Genomic DNA, 21,863 nt, shown 5'->3' with positions numbered 1-21,863 from the left:
ATGTTGATAATTTCCAAATTTCTCTGTAGGCTTGATGTTTCTCAGAGTTGTAGATATTAGTATTTGACTGCCCACTGGGGTTTGCTCAGGATGTCAGGAAATTTACCAGTACCATGAGGAACACATAGAAAATGTGCTGATAGGCTTCCTCACAAAGCTTACTGCTTGTCCAGGGCTCCCTCAGTCTGTGCGTTATACCTGGTCTCACCTCACTGGCCAAACCAGACATTCTATTTTCATTTTCACTCCTTCTTTTCTCTCCACCCCACATGCTGTCTATCACTAAGTACTACATACATTTTGAATCTCTGTTTTGTTTTCATTCTTAAGGGCAGAGACACCCAAATTAACTTCTTGTCTGATGAGGGAGGCTATCAGACTCCTCGGTAGCTGCCTGTTCTCGGGCTTTCCACAGCCTATGGCCATCTATCCCCTACCCCAACCATTGCCAGGATAAATTTGTAAAGTGTGTATTTGGCAAGTCACCCTCAGCTTGACACTTAATGGTTTATCCTGGCTTTCAAGGGAAAATCCGAGTCCTGTAGAATCCTTTCTGGTGTGCCCTTCTCTGTTGCCCCTGTTTAGTATCTTATGACCTTTCCTTACACCCATGAACACTCTCTACCCAGTCTTACCAGGTAACTGAAGCACACAGGTACTATCTCTGTACTTAGGATTCTCATCTCCTGCTCACTGGGGATCCTTCTGTGTTGCTTACCCCTTAACTCACCTGTGAGACTGAATGATGATACTAAGCCCTCCAGACAATCCTGACCATCTGCCCTCCCTGGCCTCTTAGCACCTTATGTTTTTTTTTTTTTTTTTTTTTTTTGGTTTTTCGAGACAGGGTTTCTCCGTGTAGCTTTGCGCCTTTCCTGGAACTCATTTGGTAGCCCAGGCTGGCCTCGAACTCACAGAGATCCGCCTGGCTCTGCCTCCCGAGTGCTGGGATTAAAGGCGCGCGCCACCACCACCTGGCCACCTTATGTTTTTATGCCCCTATTAAAGTGGTTGTTCAATTGTAGTCTGTTCCTTTCTCGCTGTGTATTTCCCTAAATCACAAGCTCCTTGAGTATTAGGACTAGGGTGTTTTTATTGTTATTGTTGTTGTTTTATCATCTCTGAACCCATAGTTGAATAAATCCCGGCACATGATGTGTTAAGGCAAAAAAGAAATCTATTGAGTAATTATAATTTTTATTTCAGAAACTCTCTTTTATTCCAGTAACTCTGTGACCAGCATAAATATTAAATTCCTTTGTTATCAAACACCACAGTAATCAAATCAATTAATATAAGAAGCATAATCACACAATAACAAGGAAGTTTCTAAAGCAGTGGTTCTCAACCTGTGGGTCACAACCCCTCTGGCAACTTCTATCTCCAAAAATATTTACATTATGATTCATAACAGTAGCAAAGTTACAGTTATGAAGTAGTAATGAAAGTTATTTTATGGTTGGGGTCACCACAACATGAGGAACTGCATTAAAGGGTCACAGCATTAGGAAGGTTGAGAACCACTGCTCTAAAGGGATGTTGAAAATACCTTCTCACCCCGCATGAACTCTGTCCTGAGTGTGATCAAATAAAGAGAGTGACTCATGAGCGATATCTAAGTTAGAACACGTGTCACACCAATGCCATCCTTACCTGGGCTTCTCATGAGTGGCTCTGTTATACACCAGAATTATTACAGCTTATATGAACCCTTCCTGTTCACTGTGCTATGTACATATTCAAATTGAACAACACTTTTGTAAAGGGAACTTTGACTTTTCCTTCCTATGAACCATAACTAAATCTGAGTCTTCCATGTGGCTTTATTTATTCTCTCCACTACAGAGAGTCCCAGTGCACTCGTTGCTACAGAAGAGGCATAGGCACACAGCACACATGGATGTGGCCACCAAGGGAAGTCATCACTCTCTATTAGAAAATGCTCCTCAGCAGATGAATCAAAGCTGATTAAGCAAGGCCTTTGATTCAGAGCCCATTCAATGAAGCTAACATCCAGATAAACACAGAAGTCTCCAGACTGTCCATCTGAAGTTTAACTATGTCACATGTGAAAAGGCAAGTCTGTAAACACCGGCCCCACTACCGCAGGGGCCAGAGAGCAGCCAGATGTGTCTGGAATAGCATCCCACAGCTTCACATCTGGGTCTCATCGTTCACACCCACTTGCAGGTTTTCTTTTTTTTTTTTCCATCTAAAAATATTTTAACTTGTTTGGCTTTTAAGTTTCTTTAGCAAACAGTGTGTTAGTGAGAACACCAGGAAAATGCCTTTGGCAGTTTTCCTATAACAGGAATTACTAGGTGTAGAGGGACTGACTTACATCTTATCTCATGCAGACTATTAGGATTTTAGAGTGTCTTCTTGTACATCTTTTAAAAAACTATTTGTTTGAGCATGGCTAGTCATATTTACTCATTATCAAGTTTCCAAAGCAATTATGGAAATTTAAATGTTTAAAATTATGCTTTTAACAATTGTGAAATTTCTGGTCATTTAATTACTCATAAGGACTGGATTATCCTACATTTAACTTAGAGAAATTTTACCCAGAAATTACTAGCTTTGCCCTCAAGTCAAGCTAGGTCTTCAGGAAAAACAGAATCTAATATTTCCTGGAGAGAAAAGCGCCAGCATGCTTTAAGTGGCCCTTGTGTTCCAGGCATTGAGCTGGGCAATGTCTCAACTCATGTTACTCATGATTGTATGAAGAAGGTAATGGTCTACTCATTTCTGCAGACAAGGAAGATGTGCGCTTGGGTAAGTGACATGTTCCAAGTCATATTGCTCGTGAACAACAACGTGAGGAACCCTGTGGAAGTCAGTTGAGTTCAAAGGGCTACATCCCTTTCTGTCTACTGTGCCATTGTATCCAGTGTTGTCTGTACATAAATAAAATGTGGCATCAGATGCAATATGGGACAGAAACATTCATGTTAACATATTCTGTTCTGCGGGAACTCACCCTTGGCTAGCGGGAAACAAGACACATGTAGGAATAATATCAGTTCAGACACTGAAGCAGAACCATGTGAGCCAGGAGGGCAGTATCAGCAAGGTTCTGTTGAAGCTGGGCACGTGGTGAGGGTGGAGATGGCAAAAAGCAGCTCTCATTATGAGTGGGCATTTCAGGGAGACAGCTGGGAAAGACATGTGATATACAACAATGGTGACTTGGTGAGCTTTAAAGAGAGAAGAAGGAGGTGGCTAGCTGCAAGAGTAGGAAGGTAGGTGAGGAAATTCTTCCTGAATCTGTCTGCCTCACAGGATCCTCTGTTGGGAATTGCTCGATGATACATAGATGCCCAGAGTCCCAGAGATGACTAAGAACAGAGCTGATGCTTGACCAAAACAACCTAATGATGTTCTCTAACTTGGATGTACATTTTGGATGGGACAATGTTTTATTGGTGAGGTCCCCCAAACTGCTCAGGTGTCTTTTTCCTACCCTGAGTTGTAGGTCTTCATATCTTCCATGGATTTCCTATTTACTGTACTAGCTTGCCAACAAATTCTTCCTTTTTACTTAATCTAGCCAGAAGTACAATTTTATTAAAAATTATTTTTATTAAGGAAGAAAATGTTCAAAGGACATTAGTTTATAGGTTTTGTGAAGAGATGTAAAAGAAGAAGGTCTAGAAATGTTCAGGGCATCATCACAGAAGTTCCTGAGGCCAAGGAACATTTTGGAAATTTACTCTGGGGAGCAGAGAGTAGGGGTAGTATTCTTTGAGTACTAATACCACTGTGACCACTACTGCCATGTCGTATTTACCGAGTGCACCCCATGTCCCAGACACTTAAGGCACTCAGTCTACTAGACGTATTGATTCATTTAATACCCACAGTAAGCATGAAAGCTAGGTATCATCTTTTATCAGGACTTCGTGAACAAGAAAGTTCAAGCCAGTAGAAGTTAAGAAACTTGCCAAAATTTAACTATACAAAAAAGTACAAGAGAAGGAAAATAAAGTGGTACAAATAGGAAAATAAGTCAAATTATCCCTACTTGCAAATGATATAATACTTCACATTACAGATTCCGAAATTTCCTGCAGAAAACTCCTAGATATTACCAGCAAGTTGGAAAAAGTGTCAAAATAAAAAAAAATCGGTTTACCAAAAATTAAAAGCCTTCCTATATGACCATAATAAAATATGGTAAGAAGGAGATCGTACACACACTTCTATTCATACTAGTTTCAAAAATATTAAGGAATCAAGCTAACCAAGGAGATAAAAGATGTTGTGGTGGTTTGAAAGCAAATGGACCCCAAAGGCAGTGGCACTATTAGAAGGTGTGGCCTTGTTGGAGGAAGTGTGTCACTGTGGGGGTGGGCTTTGTGGTCTCTTTTTCTCAAGTTTCTTTCAGTGTGACAGAGAAGTAGATTTCCTGTTGCCTGCAAGATGTAGCACTCTCAGCTCCAGTACCATGTCAGCCTGCACACTGCCAGCCTGCACACTGCCACACTACCCTTCATGATAATAATGGACTGAACCTCTGAAACTATAAGCAAGCCATGCCAATTAAATGTTTTCTTTGTAAGAGTGATGTGGTCAAGGTGTCTCTTCACAGCAATAGTAAGCCTTAACTGAGACAGAAATTGGTACCAGGAGGGGAATATAGCTGTGATAGACCTGGCCATGTGTTTGTTTGGAGGAATTTGGACTTTGGTACTTTGGATTTGGAAAGCAGTGTAATGCTTTAATTGGGACCTTAGAAAACTAAAATGCTTTTGTATAGCTAAGGAAACAGTTAAGTGAAGAGAAAGCACATATAGTGGGAAAGAATCGTTGCCAGATGTACATATGACAAAAGATTGACATCAGAATACATACAGAACCCAAAAAACAAAGAGTTAAGAAAACAAACGAACCAATTAAACTATGGACTAAGGATCAGAACAGAAATTTCTCAAAAGAATATAGCTAAGTAGTATCTCAAAAAAATGTTCACCATCATTAGTAATCAGGGAAATGCAAGGAAAAATGACTCAGAGATTGCACCTTACCCCAGAAAGCTAAGGTCAACAAAACATGCTGGAGAGGCTGTGGGAAAGGAGGAACTCTCACTCACTGTTGATGGGATTTTGAACCAGTGCAATCACTATGGAAAGCAGTGGGGAGATGTCTCAAAAAGCTGAAAGCAAATGTACCGTATGATCAAGCTATACCATTCCTTGGCATGTTAGGCCTAAAGGAATGAGCATGCTGTTCCACAGATACTCGCTCATTCATGTTCATTGCTGCAATATTCACAACAGCTAGATAACAGAAACAATCTAAATGCCCTTCAGTAGATGAATGGATAGTGAGAATGTTGTATATACACAATGGCATACAATTCGGCTGTAAAGAAAAATGAAATCATGAAATTTTCAGATAAATGGATGGACTTAGGAAAGATTATATTGAGTGAAGTGACCCAGATCCAAAAAGATAAACACTGCATGTTCTCTCTCATCTGAAGCTTCTACTCCAAATTCTCAGGGGTGAGTAGAACCTGGAGTAACTCCAGAAATAAGGCAAGTAAAAAGAACTGCTAGCTGGGCGTGGTGGCACATGACTTTAATCCCAGCATGCAGGGGCAGAGGCAGGCGGATTTCTGTGAGTTCAAGTCTAGCCTGGTCTTCAAAATGAGTTCCAGTACAGCTAAGATGGTTACACAGAGAAACCCTGCCTCAAAAAACAAACAAACAAACAGAAGGTGGAGGTAAGTGCTGTTCGGTGCTGGTGGTGGTAGAGAGAGGAGTAACAGGATACAAGAGAGAAATGGGCCAGGGGTTAAATGGGAAGAGGGGAGGGAGGCCAATAAGAAGGAGGGAGATGGGGAGGGAGACCAACACTATGAATGTTCGAAAAAGCCATAAGGAACCATATATTTTATTTACCTAACATTTAAAAAAAAAGAAATGAAGCTATGCCACTTAGTCTGAAAATGCTACCTACCTATCTCCAAGAACCACAGACTAACAACTTCCAGTACTAGGCATGAAAAACTCTCTTTCGAGTTGTTGGTCAGGAGAGTCCAAGAGACTCCCTAAGCATTGCAGTCTACTGCTACTGCCTTTGGCTGTAACCAAGAGTTGTCAAATTGATCTTAAGGCACACTTAACAGAAGTGAAATTGTGCCTGGTAGTAGAAATCTACCCAACTTCCCAGGGCTAGTTAGGTCATGGATCTTAAAGAACCTTCTACCACCACTTTCCCAATCCAAGTTAATTCCCAGAGGTTGAGGGTAACCAGTACTGCTAAAGACAGCATGCACTTCAGACACAGGACTTGGAGGATTTGAACTGGATCTGACATGAACGGCTCTTTCCTGAGGACTAGCTTTTGTAGTACTGGAAGATGCTATGCCAGCATCTTCTGGTACTGTAAAACAACCAATAGTCTGACCAAGTTTTGATTCCTATGAACAACAATGACCAGTAAAGGAAAACATCCCTTAAGATGCAGTAGTGACACTCATATCTTAGCTGTAACCAACAGCTATCTAGTTAGACTTAAGGCACACTTAGCAGAAGTGAAATTGTGCCTGGTAGTAGAAACCTACCCAACTTCCCAGGGCTAGTTAGGTCATGGATCTTAAAGAACCTTCTACCACCACTTTCCTAATCTAACTTAATTCCCAACTGCATTCTAAATACTTAAATTTATACCCACAAACTGGTGTAGCTCTCACATCTCATCAAAGAAGCTTCTCTTTGTAGTAGACAGAACCATTACAAAACACCATGACCAGTCAAAATACAACTGATCATGGGCTGCCTAGATCCAGTTGCTGTATCTACAATGCAACTTCTGTATCTAAGGCTTGGGAATCATCGAGGAAGAGGGTGGAGAGATTGTAAAAGCCAGAGGATCAGAAAAGAGGGTCCTAGAAATGAAGAGAAGCTGTATCCATGATACTTCAACAACATGCTTGCCTAAGCAGGAGCTAAACAATGACAGCATCAAGAGAAATGCTACTGTGGGAGGACGAGATGTCTGGGGCCACACCCGAGATAAAGAACTTCAGGCAACTAAGAGCAGCTGAGAGAGGGATGAGGCCACTAATCGGTTATCCAGTTCTAAGTGGGCATCCCAGAAATCATATACACACCAGCAGCACTAAACAGGCTCAGCGGGCTGTACTTACATTTCTATGCATTTATATGTAAGAAGAAAAAGAGGACATGAATTTGGGAGGGAACAGATTGGGGGAACACATTGAAGCGGTAGGGAGGGAGGAAAGGGAAGGGGGAGAAAATATAATTATATTTCAATTAAAAAATAAAATTAATAAAATATATAACTAGTCTTTACAAAATGATAAAAATACTTATACTAACTCTACTATGCAGAGACTACATGTAGAGATACCATCAAGATTGCTTTCTAAGCTAGGCAAGAAGGAGAATATGGCATAAAGTGCTTGTAACACTTGTAAAAGTGTTAATGGCTTTGAACTAGTACCAAAAGGAACTCCCTTTTGCTCTGTAAATTTGACTGAATTCATTACCAGACAAGTTTTTAAAGATTTTTCAGGTTAGTGTCTTGTGTGACTGCAGCATTGGAAAATGTCTTTTACATAGGCAAGGTGTACATATGATGTGAGCAAGGTAAAAGTCTGACTTATATACACCTAGACACTCTGACTCATGGGCTATGGACAGTATTCTTGTGCTAAACACTGTTAAATAGGTGACAGAGCTGACATTTCTTTATGAGGGGGTGTACATAGGATACTTTACAAATATTACAAGATTAGAGAGTCATTGCCTAAGGAGCTCAGAACAGAAAGTAGAATTATGCAGATCTCTCGTGTTTCTTTCCCTTTCTCCCACCAGTTCCACTTTGTTTCACACAGGAAACTCTCCAAGGCATACCTGGAACCATTACACACCAAGCCTGTGTGACATCCTTCTCTGTTGTCTGAAAGTCACCAAGTGTGTACACCAACTCAGAAATTCCCTTCATCTAAGAAGCATGGGAATCTGGTTCTTTGAACCCATAAAACTATCATGACACAATCAGTGATTCTGTTTTCTTTAAAACTGTCTATAAAATGCATGTCTTACAATTTCAAATCCCTTTCCACAGTGTAGACAGGCAGGTTTTATGAATGTGTGAACACACATACACACACACACACACACACACACACACACACACACACAGAGAGAGAGAGAGAGAGAGAGAGAGAGAGAGAGAGAGAGAGAGAGAGAGAGAGAGAATGAGACAAAGGAAAGGAAACGTAGTCTTTCCCTGGCAGAACTTCTATGTTTTCCAGTTTTACTTCCTTTGACACAAATGTCACATGGGGAAGACCTTGTGTGAAAACAAACCCATGCAACCACACACTGAGGTGAGGTGGAACCAGCCCCATGGCTGGTAGACCAGCAGTCTCTTCAGGGAGCCTTAGCAGCTGACTTGGGAACCACTAACAGTTGCCTTAGTTGAGGAATGTGTCAGATAAAGTTCCTGCCTGATTTCCAGACCATGAATAAGTGAACACACCAAGTTAAGTGTTTCCTAGGGCTTGGATCTGATTTCTCTGTACACCAGGGCATGTTCACAGACCACCCACATACTGCAGAGAGACTGGGCAAGCTTGTCTGTCTTAGTCTTTGTACAACAGAGCTCTCTGTGCTCTGTTGTCTGGATGTCAAAGAGGATTCAAGAGCAGAGAACCCCCACCCACTTGGTGGCTGCTGACAGTACTGTTATTGGGATTGTGCTCTCTTTCAATTCCCAACAGGATTAACTGAGACTCTTATATCCCTATTGCTTATCTTCCCACATCACCTTCTTCTCCTTCTTTGCCTAAATCACTGTCTCCAGAGATGCCTTGTCTGACTGGAGAGTGAGCCTCACTTACACTGAACTCTTATGGTACTTGCTCTCTGTCTGGATCACTCAGCATCTCCAAGCTCTTTTTGTTTCAGCTTCAGAAACAGCTCTTTGAGGGAAAGAGCAGTTAAAACCTATGCAGCAGAATGCCACAAGGCTCGAGTCCAGCTCTACTGTACCCTAGCTGAGTGATTGTTAGCCAGTTTACTGAACATCTACTGAGTCTTGGTTTCTTCAGCTATCCCATGCAAATATTGGCAGTGACTGCCTTATATAAATCTCTTGAGGGTAAAATAAGATAAAACTTTCAAGGCAGTTGGTATAGTGTTTGGCATGTAAGTTATATAGATTAAAAATAATGACTACATGGCTCAAAATTCAGGCCACGGGCATTCAAAGACTGATTCCACCACAACTAAGTCATATGCTTTACATGTTACTTCATTGCTCGGTGCTGGGCATAGTGATTTGTATGTTGTCAACTGGTTGGGTTGTCCACTCATCAAGTTGATTTTTGGTTGCCTATTTTCATTTCAAATATCAGGTTTGGGGTTTGGACTTTTTTATTGAATAGGCAAGGAGGAGCCATGGAGAACTCTGGTCAGTGAGTTTATCAAACAGAAGAGAAGGTGTCAGATGTCTGCAAAGGGAAGAGAACTTGAAAAGAGTAGAGAGAATTCAGTAGGAGGAAGCTGTTCCTGAAAGTACAGGGAAGACAACCCAACCGGCTGAATGAGAGGTCAGAACAGGTAAAGACTTAAAAGTATCCACAGGACTCAAAGAGTAGGAAACCAAAGGTGACCACAATTAGAAAAGTGTCCTGCATAGAGTGGCCTGGCTGTTTGTCTGTTACTGAGAACATGCTAGTTAATAAATACAACTATCTGAGAATTAACCCCCAAATTTCTGAAACATATGAACAAAAACCAATGGGCATAAAGAAGAGAGCCATAGATTAATAAATATATCCAAAATAGAGGAACAGTTAACTTACTCTTTTATACAAATGTCATAAAACACAAGTCAAGTTTGTCCCATCAGCACTAATCCTTACCTGGAGAGACCAGTCCATACACGTGACCACTCGATGCTTGGACCAATGCTCATCATAGAACTGACGATTGAAAGAAAGGTTGGCTCCAGCCTGCACATCCCTACGAGGGTTTAAACAGCAGAGGCAGAAAGTGAGGTTCCAGAACCGAGTTTTGTCTCCTCCAGGCTCCCAGTGAAGCAGTGGAATAGCAAAAGCATGTAACACTCCTGCAGGGCAGGAAGCCAGTCTAGACAATGGCACATGAACATGTGCAAATGAATTAAAGACCATCTTCTTTATGAAAAGCTCTGTCTACTGGCTCTGAAAAGCTTTCCGAGTTTGTTCTGAGCCTGGTGTAAAGTGTCCACTTTGTTTCAGGTTCTTATCTTAGTGAGTCTTGAAGCATTTTCCTTCCCTTTAACTGGCTCTAACCCGAAGAAGAGTTATTAAAAGTCCCCTTGGCCAGCAAGTGGGCTCAGCAGATAAAAATATTTGTGTACAAGCCTGATGTCCTAAGTTCAGTTCCCCTATCCTATGGTAGAAGGAAAAACTGACTCCCAAAAGTTTTCCTCTCACCTCCACTTGAGTAATCACACTCCTATACACATTAAGATTAAATTTAAAAAAAATTAAACCTCCCTCCTATTAAAGGAGCATAAAAATACAGGGAAGTATTTGATATCAATATTACCTTCTATGTTATTAGACTCAAAGTGATATACATGTTTCTATCTGTGAATTGTGATTGGCCATAGTAGTCTCCTTGAGTAACAGTAGGTGATAATTTCTGCCAAGTGACAGGTATGGTGGAGAGCTGGCGTATCTCAAGAGTGTTCCAGACATCCATGTCAGTCACGGACAAGAAGAACATTTCGTCTCAGAGGACTGATTGGAATTTGGCCAGTGTTCATTTGGCTGATGTTCAACTGGCCTTGGTACTGACTTGGAAGAACCCTGTACTCACATAATTGCTTCAAGGGTCTGTGTGCTTCAAGTGAGGAATGCCTGTTCTGTGCCAGTAGCTAGAGGATCTGCAAAAGAATCTTCCTCAAGTCCTTCAGTTTCAGTTTAGAAAAATGTCTACAGTCACCCTTCCTCAGTTCACTTATTTCACTATGTCACATCAGTACCACTCACCTCTGTAGCTCTTGTTCAGAACGAGTAGCCTGGCTTCATAAAACATCTCTCTGAGCTCTGCTCAGTTGACATAGTATGATTTCCCTTTCCTCCCCTTGACTCTTACACCCCAACTAATCCTATGGCACTACAAGCTCAGGTAAGAGGTGCATGCAATTTAGTCCCGTCAAAAAACCAGTATGGTACTGGGCTATGTACTAAGACAGGGAGGGGAGACCATTAAAACTAGCTGAGTCACTAGAAATGGCTTTTTAAAAGAAAACAAACATTGGTAGAGCTTGCAAATTCAAGATCCTGTTTATCTCTTCTGTGCAGTTTAATGATGCCAGCTGTTGAGAATGTTTTCAAATTATTTTCACACCTCTGGTATGCTCTTTTCAGCATCCTCAATGTGGATGTCACATTGTCCTTTAAGAATGCATTTGATGGAGACAGAGGAGTGGATGGAGGGAGGAGAAGGGGGAAGGGGGTGGGAGGAGAGGAGGGAGGGGAAACTGTGGTCAGTATGTAAAATAAATGAAAAATTTGAAAAGGAATGCATTTGAATTTTAGAAATAATAATTAAAAAAATCAGATCTGATGCGAAAGGCAAGTGACCCTATCTTCATGTGTTGTTCTCAGACGAAAGAAATCTGTAGTTTACAATCCAACTATGTCTATTTCTTACATGTCTTTAATGTGCTTCCTGATACCCCATGGTGGTGGCTGGCAGTCACTGCCCTTTCTAACATATACACCAACCACAGTCACAGAGAAAGTCATACGGAGCCCCCATTTCTTTGGCTACTTTTTGTTTTATTTGTAAATATCTCTTTACCATGTGTTTCCTAAAACGTACATTTGTATATGCAACACATACATAATCTTACAGGACCCAAAAGAAGATGAATGTTCCAAACTGTTGTTTCTCACCTCTGCTGTGACTCTATATAGCTCATGCTTATTTTCTCCACTTTCCTGTTTGTTTAGTCAACAAGATGCAGTCTAGCAGATCTACTCAAATCTCTGTCAGCTGCAGGAGACTGGAGAACGTTTTCTCATAGGACAATGTGTATGATTCTGCTTGTCTCTATCACCTGGCCTGGGCTCCAGATATCAAGTTCAAAAGAATTTCACAGGGCCACATGATAATTACAGAGAAACACTAAACCAGAAGTTATAACCAATGCCCACAGTCAAAGCTGTTTGTTAAGATCAATCCAGAAATCTCATCTTCCTCTCGTTTGCTAGACTTGGGTTTTGAAAAGTCAACACATAAGTGTATTTACAATCAGTGAGTAAAGCTGGGCAGGCAGTGGGCATCTGGGCTAATAGCACTGGAGAACCTGAGAATGGAAGTCCACTTGAGCCCAGGACAGGACCAGCTTGGGCAGCATAGAGAGACCTCACATCCTAAAAAGAACACCAACACAATAGAAGCAACAACTCATCACACTATGCTTTTCCAAACACATATAAGCAACGAACCCGTCTTTCTCCTCCAGCTCTCGACCGCTGTAGTCAAAAAAGATGTCAGAATCCTCAGCTAGTGCTCTCTCAATCACTCGGATTGTTCGGTCAAAGAAGATGAGGAATTCCTCCGAGTGCAGGATCTGCTGTTTTTCTTCCTCCGTCAGCTCCCTTGGAGGGGCTTTTTATGCAAAAGAGATTGTTAGGGAAGGAAAAGGGACAATTTAAAACTGTTCTAGAGAAATCCCGCCCGTGAAAGAGCTTGCTTATCCAGTGAGAGATAATGCACAGGAGAGCAAACCATTGTTAATTAGGATTATAAATGGTTCTCAAACTCACGTCAAAGGTGTTGTGGGTTATCTTGATGACACTCTGACACTCCTAAGACAGCCCAATAAAGTTATACCTGGAGTGGGGGCAGAGCAGTTGCTAGCTGATAGAATTGACCATAGAGAAGCCAGAAATTTGCATAGAGAAGAGAACAGGAAAGAAAGGGCGGGGACTAGAGCTGAGCTTCCTTTTAGTTCTGGGAGGAGAAAGAGATGTGTCTGGCATGGTGTTTCTGGCCAAAAAAGCTAGGTCAGCTAGTTGCTCCTCAGCCTCTTTGAGCTAGTAGGCTTTCATCCCAGCCTTTGACTTCTGAGTCTTGTTGATATATAGAATGATAGAGATTTAATTTTAACCTACATATTACTGCTGTGGTAGGGCCTGGCCCTGGGACAGGAAGCCCCACCAGGCCGAGGCCTGATTGGTCGGCTGAGCCGACTGGGCACTGACTGAGGGGCCGTGGGGGCAGCAGATGATAATTAAAATATCAGTAGCTTCATGGGCAGCCACTAAACTAACAGAAACACGTCAAAAGGCTTTTGTAGTTATCCTCCCTAAAAGATTTCATATCTCATCTACTTGCCCTTTTGAGGAATTAAAAATGATTACAAATGAAAATAGATTGGCATGTTTTAAGCCCTCAATTCTAAATGTTATTTTCTTTCAAACTGAACTGGAAAGAAAAAACTCAAATAGGGCAGAAAAAAGTTTTGATAAAATTGTACTAATTAGGATTTATCTGTGACACCATGCCGATGGTATTCTGTTCCTCACTAGGTAATTCCATTTGACTTTCAATGTCTAGCATCCCTGAAACATTCCACGGTTGCTTTTATGATTTAGAGGGGTTATTTAACTTTCATTTTAGTCTTATCTGGTTAAATTTGAAGATACAAAAGGAGATGGGGAGATGAAATAACTGCGGGGTTCCATGGAGTCTGCAACTCAGCTCACCCTAGTGTCAGCTGCGGGCCATGTAAGCAATTCCTTCGGCAACCCTTTTTATATAAGACTGTAAGCCAGAGATGAGGAACGCTTCCAGACTGGAGGAGCCCCGCAGGGCAGAAATTTTCAGTTGAATCTTTATGGCTCCTAGAAACCCTACTTCTACCCTCTGACAGCCAGGGAACAGCTGAGCCATACCTCTTTTAGAGCAGACCTGATACTTAGCTCACAGGAGAGTCAACAATTAAAATTACAGGGTCCCTGGTGACCTTACTTTCCTCAGAGCTTCCCAAGACTTCTAAGACCGTCCGCACAACCAGGCCCAGGTTCTTCCTGGCCACGTGCTAAGAGGAATCTTTTAGGTTCTGTCAGCTGCTACATATCATTTTATAGAAGTTTTATTTGACTTAATTAATCATTTTCCAAGGTCCTTGTCCTAAGAAATCTGGACTGTTATGAAGCCCTTCTGTAAAGCCATGACAAAGTATTTCTCTCTCCACTTTGGGTTCCCCCTTTCTTGCCTCACTCAGACCATAACACTGAGAGTTTGAAGAGACTCAAGACTCTATAAAAAAATAACAAAAAAACTGAGAATGATACTGATGTAGTTGATTAGCACTTCAGAAATGCTGTCCAGTTAACAATATGGCAAAATATGATTCATCAACTACAGTCCGCTCATCATTTCTGGCAGTCCCACACAGAATTAGGAGTTCTTTGATGTCTCAGGTGCCAGAGCCCTAAAATTGCCAGGAGTGTTGGGACTTTCCAAAATTCCCACCAGGTTCTACTGTGTAGTCTTGCCCAGATGCCAGTCTGCAAAATGATGCAGCTGGTGATGTCTAGATTCAGATTTCAGTTTGGGATTTGGTAGAAGCCATTAATAATGAGGAAAATGCTAAGAAACTAACATTTTCCCAGCCACTTATTTGCTCTGACTCTTATTTATCTGCGCTTAAACTCTGGGTAGCAGGCCAGTTTAAAAATCAAATACACATATGCACCCCCAAATAGATAAGCATTTAACAATAAATGATCAAGAAGTAATTTATTACTTTATTTTCTAAACCTCCTTGTGCCACTTGAATTATCTCTTTTATGAGCAAAGTAAAGCTACTCAATGTAACCAGGAGAAACAAAGACCAAATCTATAAAACGCTAGGTCCCATTTGTTTGGTTAATAATGTTAACAAATAAATGACCCTCACCAAACAAGGCTAGTATGGGCCAAGCAGAAAGTCTTTTAAAAAGATTCAGCCTTGACCACTGTTCATAGGTGACTTAAGACATGCCTAAGATTAAGCAAAGTGGCAGGAACTTCCTCCTGTTACCCTCCCTGCTCTTCCTCCCAATATGAGAAAATCTACTCTCTGTTTATCTTTTTGAACCATATCCATTTTTACCCTGTATCTCCTCTTGCAAGTCTATTACCTTGAATGAAAAATAGTATCTGTGTAATTTTCTGTAATTTTTTTCTTCCCTACAGCTTATTGTCACTTTGATCTCAGCTTTCAAGACATGCAACATCTTCTCTGGGAGAAACATAAATGGCTGATCAAAGTGTCCTAGCAGAGGCCGAGTCCAGGTAGGTGAAACAGCCGCCTCTCCAGACATTATCTTTAACAATACAATATTTGGCCTGAAATCAAATTGCTACTGAACCAAAACAAAGGATACACTTTATATTAAGCTTTGATGTCTAAAGGGATCAAATGACATGATTTGTTTGCACAAAATAATAACATGCATGTACAGATGAGCACTTTTAAAAAGTCATAAACAATATTCAACTTACAAATTAAAGAAAAACCATAGTTATTTTTGACTAAAGCCAATCTCCTATTGCTTAAAAATATTTAAATTGGTGTAAGTGTTGTTACAATACAATGAGAACATAATGGAGTACCCAGGATGCACAATCAAAAGATACACTGAGAAATAAAGCCTCTTGGACAGAAAAACAAAGTGTTAGTTAATGGAATCCACAATGTTTCAAGTACAGAACTACAATACTAAGAGCAGCAGTGTCTTCCTCCCAGATGAGCCCCCAAATTCTCCTTGGAATATCTCTTTCTGCAGCTTTGTCTGTCCCTTAAACCTAACAAATTATATATCTCTCTCTATAAAACGCATAAATATATAATACATATATATTCAAAAGGATGTTCAAGGTAGGTGTAAAAAGACAGAAGTTAATTTAGAATCAAAAGCCACATCAGAGCAAAATGGGGTTATGGATTAGACAATATATTGTTTGTTTTCATAATACGAAATGTGGAGAAATCCTTCCAGGAGTTGATGGCTAACAATACTTTATCCACCTTTATAAGAAGACTCTCTATGAAAAGTAGACTATGTAGACATGACTTATGTAGTATCCAAAGAACAAGATAATTTGTAAATTTACCTAGTTAATTTAGCCTGAATAACATGTGTGAAAGAGATGCATCAGACTCATGAAATTTTAAACATTTGAAATAAAAATGTAGAAATTATATTAATTTGTGACCTGCAAGATTAAAATCTAGTATAAATTTCATTGCACTAGAGAATCTCCTTTTCATTATTTAATTATATAAATGTTAATTTCTCTCTCTCTCTCTCTTTTTTTTTTTTTTTTTTTTTTGGTTTTCCGAGACAGGGTTTCTCTGTGTAGCTTTGCGCCTTTCCTGGAATCACTCTGTAGCCCAGGCTGGCCTCAAACTCACAGAGATCCGCCTGGCTCTGCCTCCCGAGTGCTGGGATTAAAGGCGTGTGCCACCACCACCCGGCCTAATTTCTCTTAATCTTACATAGGAAGTACATTTTTTATGTACCCTTTAAGATGGTTCTGTCCTCTTGGCTGGGTTTTCTTGACTTTTCTCACTAATATGTACTTAGCTTCTCCTTAATTGGTCCCATTTACCATGTTCTCTAGCTCTTGTTTTCTAGGGTTCTTAGAACATTTGTCTCTACAAAGACAAAAGGTACCTAATGACGCTCACACTTTATACTGAATACTTTAATTTCATTTTGTGCTTGCTTATATATGTAGATGACCTGAAGTCAATGTCAGGTGTCTGTCTTGATCACCTTTCCATTTTTGGGACAGGGAATCACAACTTCATCAGTTGTCTAGACTGGCCATCTAGCTCGGCTGATCTCTGCCTCCCCAGTGCTGGGATTATTGGCAGGCTGCTGCACTTGGCTTTTCACATGGACGCCAGGAACCCAAACTCAGGTTGAGTTTGCATTGCATGTAATTTATTGATTAAGCTATCTTCCCAGACCCTTAATCTCATTTTTAAGTTGAGACTTTATTTGTAAAGTACCCACTTCATAAATGGCCTGCCTTGTTTTCATGATCCATCACTACATTGGAATATAAAAACATGGTGTTTAAAAGTTTTTTTTTGCAAGACTATCTAAAAGATAAAAATAAGTAACCCCTGCAGCCAGTGAAAACATCAGATGAAATTGGGGCCATGGCCCTAAAGGAAATTTTATAGTACAGTCAGTTCATAAACAGCAGCAGGGAACCAAATGAAACTAAGGCAGACAGACGTTTGTCTCTGAGTTAACATGAGGCTTATAGCCAGAAGCCTCGTCTGAATTTACAGGAGTGAGGACTCCAACACTCCTATTCTGAATCTCCTTACCTGACAGTGACGTGGAGAGTTCCAAAGTTTTGATGAAAAGTTAAAAAGTCACCTGCAATTTTGTATACTCTTTGTGCAATGAAATGCACATGGCAAAATAGCAAATCAAAACTGTTTCTTTATACTCAATGCATTTTGGTGTCAGATGGAGGCATACGTAAAAAAAAAATAAAAAAAATAAACCTAGTGCATATTGTATGTTTTTATATCTCTATGTTTTAATTCAAGAAGAAGGAGGAGGAGGAAAGAAAGAAAGAAAGAGAGAGAGAGAGAGAGAGAGAGAGAGAGAGAGAGAGAGAGAGAGAGAGGGAGGGAGGGAGGAAGGAAGGAAGGAAGGAAGGAAGGAAGGAAGGAAGGAAGGTGGAAGGAAGGAAAGGCAGACAGACAGACAGGAAGGAAGAAAGAAAAAAGGAGTTCCCCAAAATGTGTCCCCTGGTTTGAAACTGTGTCTGTCAAGTTTTAGCCCAAAGCACGTTGTGTTTATGGCTGGGTTCTAAGTCCCCTCAAGGCAGGGTTCCCGACGGAAGCACTGCCACAGCCTAACCACTACGGCAGTCCTGTGAATGGCGCCACAATTAGATCTGCTAGAGAGTCTTTTAAAAGTTTGTAAAATACTGTCCTGCTTAAAGAAGAAAAAAAATGCCAGATGGTTTGATGCCAACATAAACATGCTTTTAACCCATTATGTGCTAATTTGCAGAAACACCATTAATGGAGAACTAGGCACACAGTGCTGTGGTAACAGGAAATGTTCTTTCAAACTTCTTTTTGACTTTTAGTATGGCTTTAATCAATTCCATAAAGCATGGGGAACAGTTAAAACTGAAGGGTGTTTTTGCTTGGAACTTACGAAGGAGGTGCTTAGCTTTGCCAGGAAGACGGTTTGGGGATTGGGGTTGGGGGTGGGGTGGCAGTGGGGAATCCCTGCCAAGGCCTACAAGAACACCATGGTTGCACATTAATGGGCATGTTTTTAGCTGTTTTGCAAAAGGAAACAGAATGCATTTCAATAGATCCTGGCTTATTTTATCCCTGGCTGTACCCGTGATAGCGGCATTCACGTCACTGGCTTTTTAAAGACCATCTTTTTAGTAGAAGTTTAAGTGTGGAATCACTCCCATTGAATCTGCTTAGAGTTTCTCAGAAAGAAGTAAACCCGATGCCTTCTATGGATGCAACTGTTCAGAGGCTGAATCTTTTTCCTGTCCTCAGTCACTCCTGGAACCTGACCTCCTAGATGCCTGAAACTGGGCATGGTAATCACCTCACCGATCGTTCTTGGAAACAGAAAAAAAAAAAAAAAAAAACTGCTAGCGTCTTTTGATTTCAAAGCTATGGACTACAGCACTACTGAGCACAGGGAACTGCGGCACACAGGGCTGTAACGTCATGGGGAGGGCACAGTTACAGACCTCATACTGTAAGGCAAGACCACTAATAATAATTTGGCAAACTCTTACACAGCGCTTATTTTGTGCCAAGTTGTTCCATACTAGCCCCTTTGAGTCTTATATTAAAAAATAAACTTAGGAGGGAGATATTATCTTTGCTTGCCAGATGAGGAAACCGGGGCCAAGAGAAAGAAAGTCAACCAAGTTAGTCATTATTGATCATGCAGCTAATGAGTGGCACAGCTAAGATTTGATCCGGGGACCCTGGCTGCAGACCCCTTTCTTTAGCCTTGCTACTTTACACTTGCTTTCTATGACTGAGTTTGCATAAATATCATCAAGACAAAATTGAACGCACATGCAGAACTCAAATAGGCCTTAGCAGGAGGCAAGTTTTACTTTTTAATTTCTTTTTTTTAAAGATTCATTTATTTTTAGTTTATTTGTATGGCTCTTTGGCTTGTATGCATATCTGTGTACTATGTGTGTGCCTGATGCCCACAGAGGCCAGAAGAAGGTGCTGAGTGGTCCCCTGTGATTGGAGTTACAGATGGCTGTGAGCTGCTATGTAGGTGCTGGGAATTGAATTCCGGTCCTCTGGAAGAGCAACAAATGCTCTTAACTACTGAGCCTTCTCTTCTGCCTCAGGAGACAATTTTTTAAAAGTTAGAAAGTGTCTCCACATTTTACCATCCAAACCTGGAAATGTGTGTGGATGCAATGTGTGATAGCGAGTCAGGCTAAGTGGATGGTCTCATGAGAACACCGGAGCAGCACATGGGCTCAAGACACACACACATTCCTACAAAACTCTCCAATCCAGCATTTGCCATACACGGAGCCAGAGCTGTGGCTATCTTTAACATTTAAATATTAACTGAGATGCCTTCAGACTTACGTTGATCTATTCTTGAGAAGCCTGGTTAGATGTTCAGAAGAACCTTTTGATCTGCACTCAGTTCTGCAGGGACCACTTACCATTTTTCAGTAATAATGACAGTTCAAAATCTCTTTGTCTCAGTGGACTGAGAGTCTTAATGTAGTAAAAGAAAAAAAATTCTAAGGAAATGTCATGAAGATGGTATTGTGGTATACCATACAGGTTGTAGAGTCAACCTAAGTCTTGGCTCATACAAGATTCAACCTACCTCTTCGCTCATAGACTTATAAGTAAATTATGTATCCTGTGGAAGATTTTTACATCTTCCTCTTCTTAGTTCCCTGCCAGTACAACAAGGATAAAAATGGTATATGCCTGCAAAGGACATTTTGAATAGTAAACAATGTATTTTCAACTGCTTGGAGGACAGGGAAGTAGATTGTAAGCCCTTAATCAATGCTAGTTTTTAATGTCTTCTTTTTTCTTCCAGTACTGGGATCAGAACCCAGGGCCTTGTACTTACTACCTACCACTGCTCTACCACTGAACCGATCCCCATGCTAGTGGCTGTCCCCACTAACTATGTGAAAGGTTATTTATCCTAACATGGGCTGAGTTGTGGAAGAACACTTTGAACAGTAGAGATTGCTGTTAATGTTTCCATGTAGTGCATATGTAAAACTACAGCATTAATTGAGAAAATAATTGCATCCACCCCTTTTCCTCATGATAATCTCTCACAATCTAATGTGGCAACGGATAGTTTGTCTTATGTCTAAACATTTAGTAACCACTTCACTGGAATTGTGATTGGCACTGAACTTAGTTCCACTTTATTGCTTAAATCAGTCTGAAAACAACTAATTCTTACCCTGGAGATTCCAGTGTATGTTTTTAAATGTAATGTATTGAGTAATCATACAAAATCTTATACAAAGGGGATGTGAGCTTAAGTTTTATTTGCTTCTATTATCTCTTAGTTTGCTAAAAGAAAATAATAAGACAAAAATAATTGCCCAGGGCATCTCCTCATCATACCTTCTTTCACTTCTTGCTTTTTGTCTTGATTATCCAGTTCAGAATCGTGACCAATTTTGGGTTCCACCATCTCCTCATCTTCCTCATCCTCTAGAAAGAAGAAAGAGAAAACACAATATTTTTCATCTTTAAATCAAAGTATTTGGCTGATAGTGGGAGGTAGGCTGAAGGGCAAAGTTCCAGCCATTTAGGGCAACTTCTAAGTAAATCACTTCACAGAAAATGCCAGACAAATGTTCATGAATATATGAATAAATTATCTTCCAAATGGCCCTCTTTGAAAGGCTCCCAACCTGCTGGGAAAACTGCACAGAGTTGGCACCTGTTATGTCTCCCCTCTCCAGATCCTGACCACATGGGAAGTCTTGGAATTGCCTCCCTGACCTCTGGCGCTTCCTTGGAGATGGCCCAGAAACAGGTCTGAAAATGTTTCCACCTGGAATGCTTTCCAAGCAAGGGACACCTGCTGCACAGATGACTCATTTCCAATTTCATTTTTGCCAAATCAATTTGTTTTTGACCTACAGGAAAGGGTTAAATACAGGTCTAACCCAAGGTCAAATGCCATTGGCAAGTAAACAACCAGGGATAGACCCCCAAAGTCAATGCCACTGGTCTGGGAGAAAACAACCTACCCCAAATGGTATTTGCACATTCACAATAGTTCATGCATTAATGTGAATTTAATGAGCACTAACAAATGGACCCAGTCAACTGCCATGGCCAGATGTTACAGTGCCCTTTCTGCTCTATGCAAATGTGGGTCTCTCTCCACCTGCCTCATTTAGAGGAGTGCTTGGGATCACTGACTGGAACACAGGATTTAGGAAAGAAGGTGTTACAAAAAAATCTAACTCACAGATCTAAAATGATAAAAAAAAATACTGGAAGCTGTTTTCTTGGATTTTGACTATAGTATTACATTTTTAGTAGGTGGTTTATTTCATTGGTTCAAGTGGAGTTGAAAAGAAATCACTTCTTCCCCTCCCTTCTACACATTCATTCACTAAATATTTCCAGACTTTGTGTAAGATCCCCGGCTCTGTGGTACCTTCAAACCCATGACAACAGATTCTAAGGACATGGCAACACAGGCTTTTGCCAAGCATGGAGAAAGCACATTATCAAAGAAATCAGGAGTCAGTGTCCTCGTTTAGGGAGGCTGCATCTTC

General features: G+C 40.7%; 1 protein-coding gene across 1 annotated transcript in view; it reads right to left on the bottom strand.

Moving 5' to 3' along the window:
* Window positions 1–21,863, bottom strand: part of Dync1i1 (dynein cytoplasmic 1 intermediate chain 1) — a 312,054-nt gene that overhangs the window by 104,438 nt on the left and 185,753 nt on the right. The window contains exons 6-8 of the mRNA XM_059257353.1: window positions 20,692–20,781; window positions 12,491–12,653; window positions 9,908–10,007 (exon numbers count right to left, since the gene is read on the bottom strand). Coding sequence (XP_059113336.1) covers window positions 9,908–10,007; window positions 12,491–12,653; window positions 20,692–20,781 — 353 coding nt within the window. The remainder of the gene's footprint in view (window positions 1–9,907; window positions 10,008–12,490; window positions 12,654–20,691; window positions 20,782–21,863) is intronic.

The sequence above is a fragment of the Peromyscus eremicus genome, chromosome 3 (assembly GCF_949786415.1).
Source record: "Peromyscus eremicus chromosome 3, PerEre_H2_v1, whole genome shotgun sequence".
In the NCBI taxonomy this organism is placed as follows: domain Eukaryota; kingdom Metazoa; phylum Chordata; class Mammalia; order Rodentia; family Cricetidae; genus Peromyscus; species Peromyscus eremicus.
Note: the sequence above shows the minus strand (reverse complement) of the source record. Positions and strands in the feature narration are given on the sequence as shown.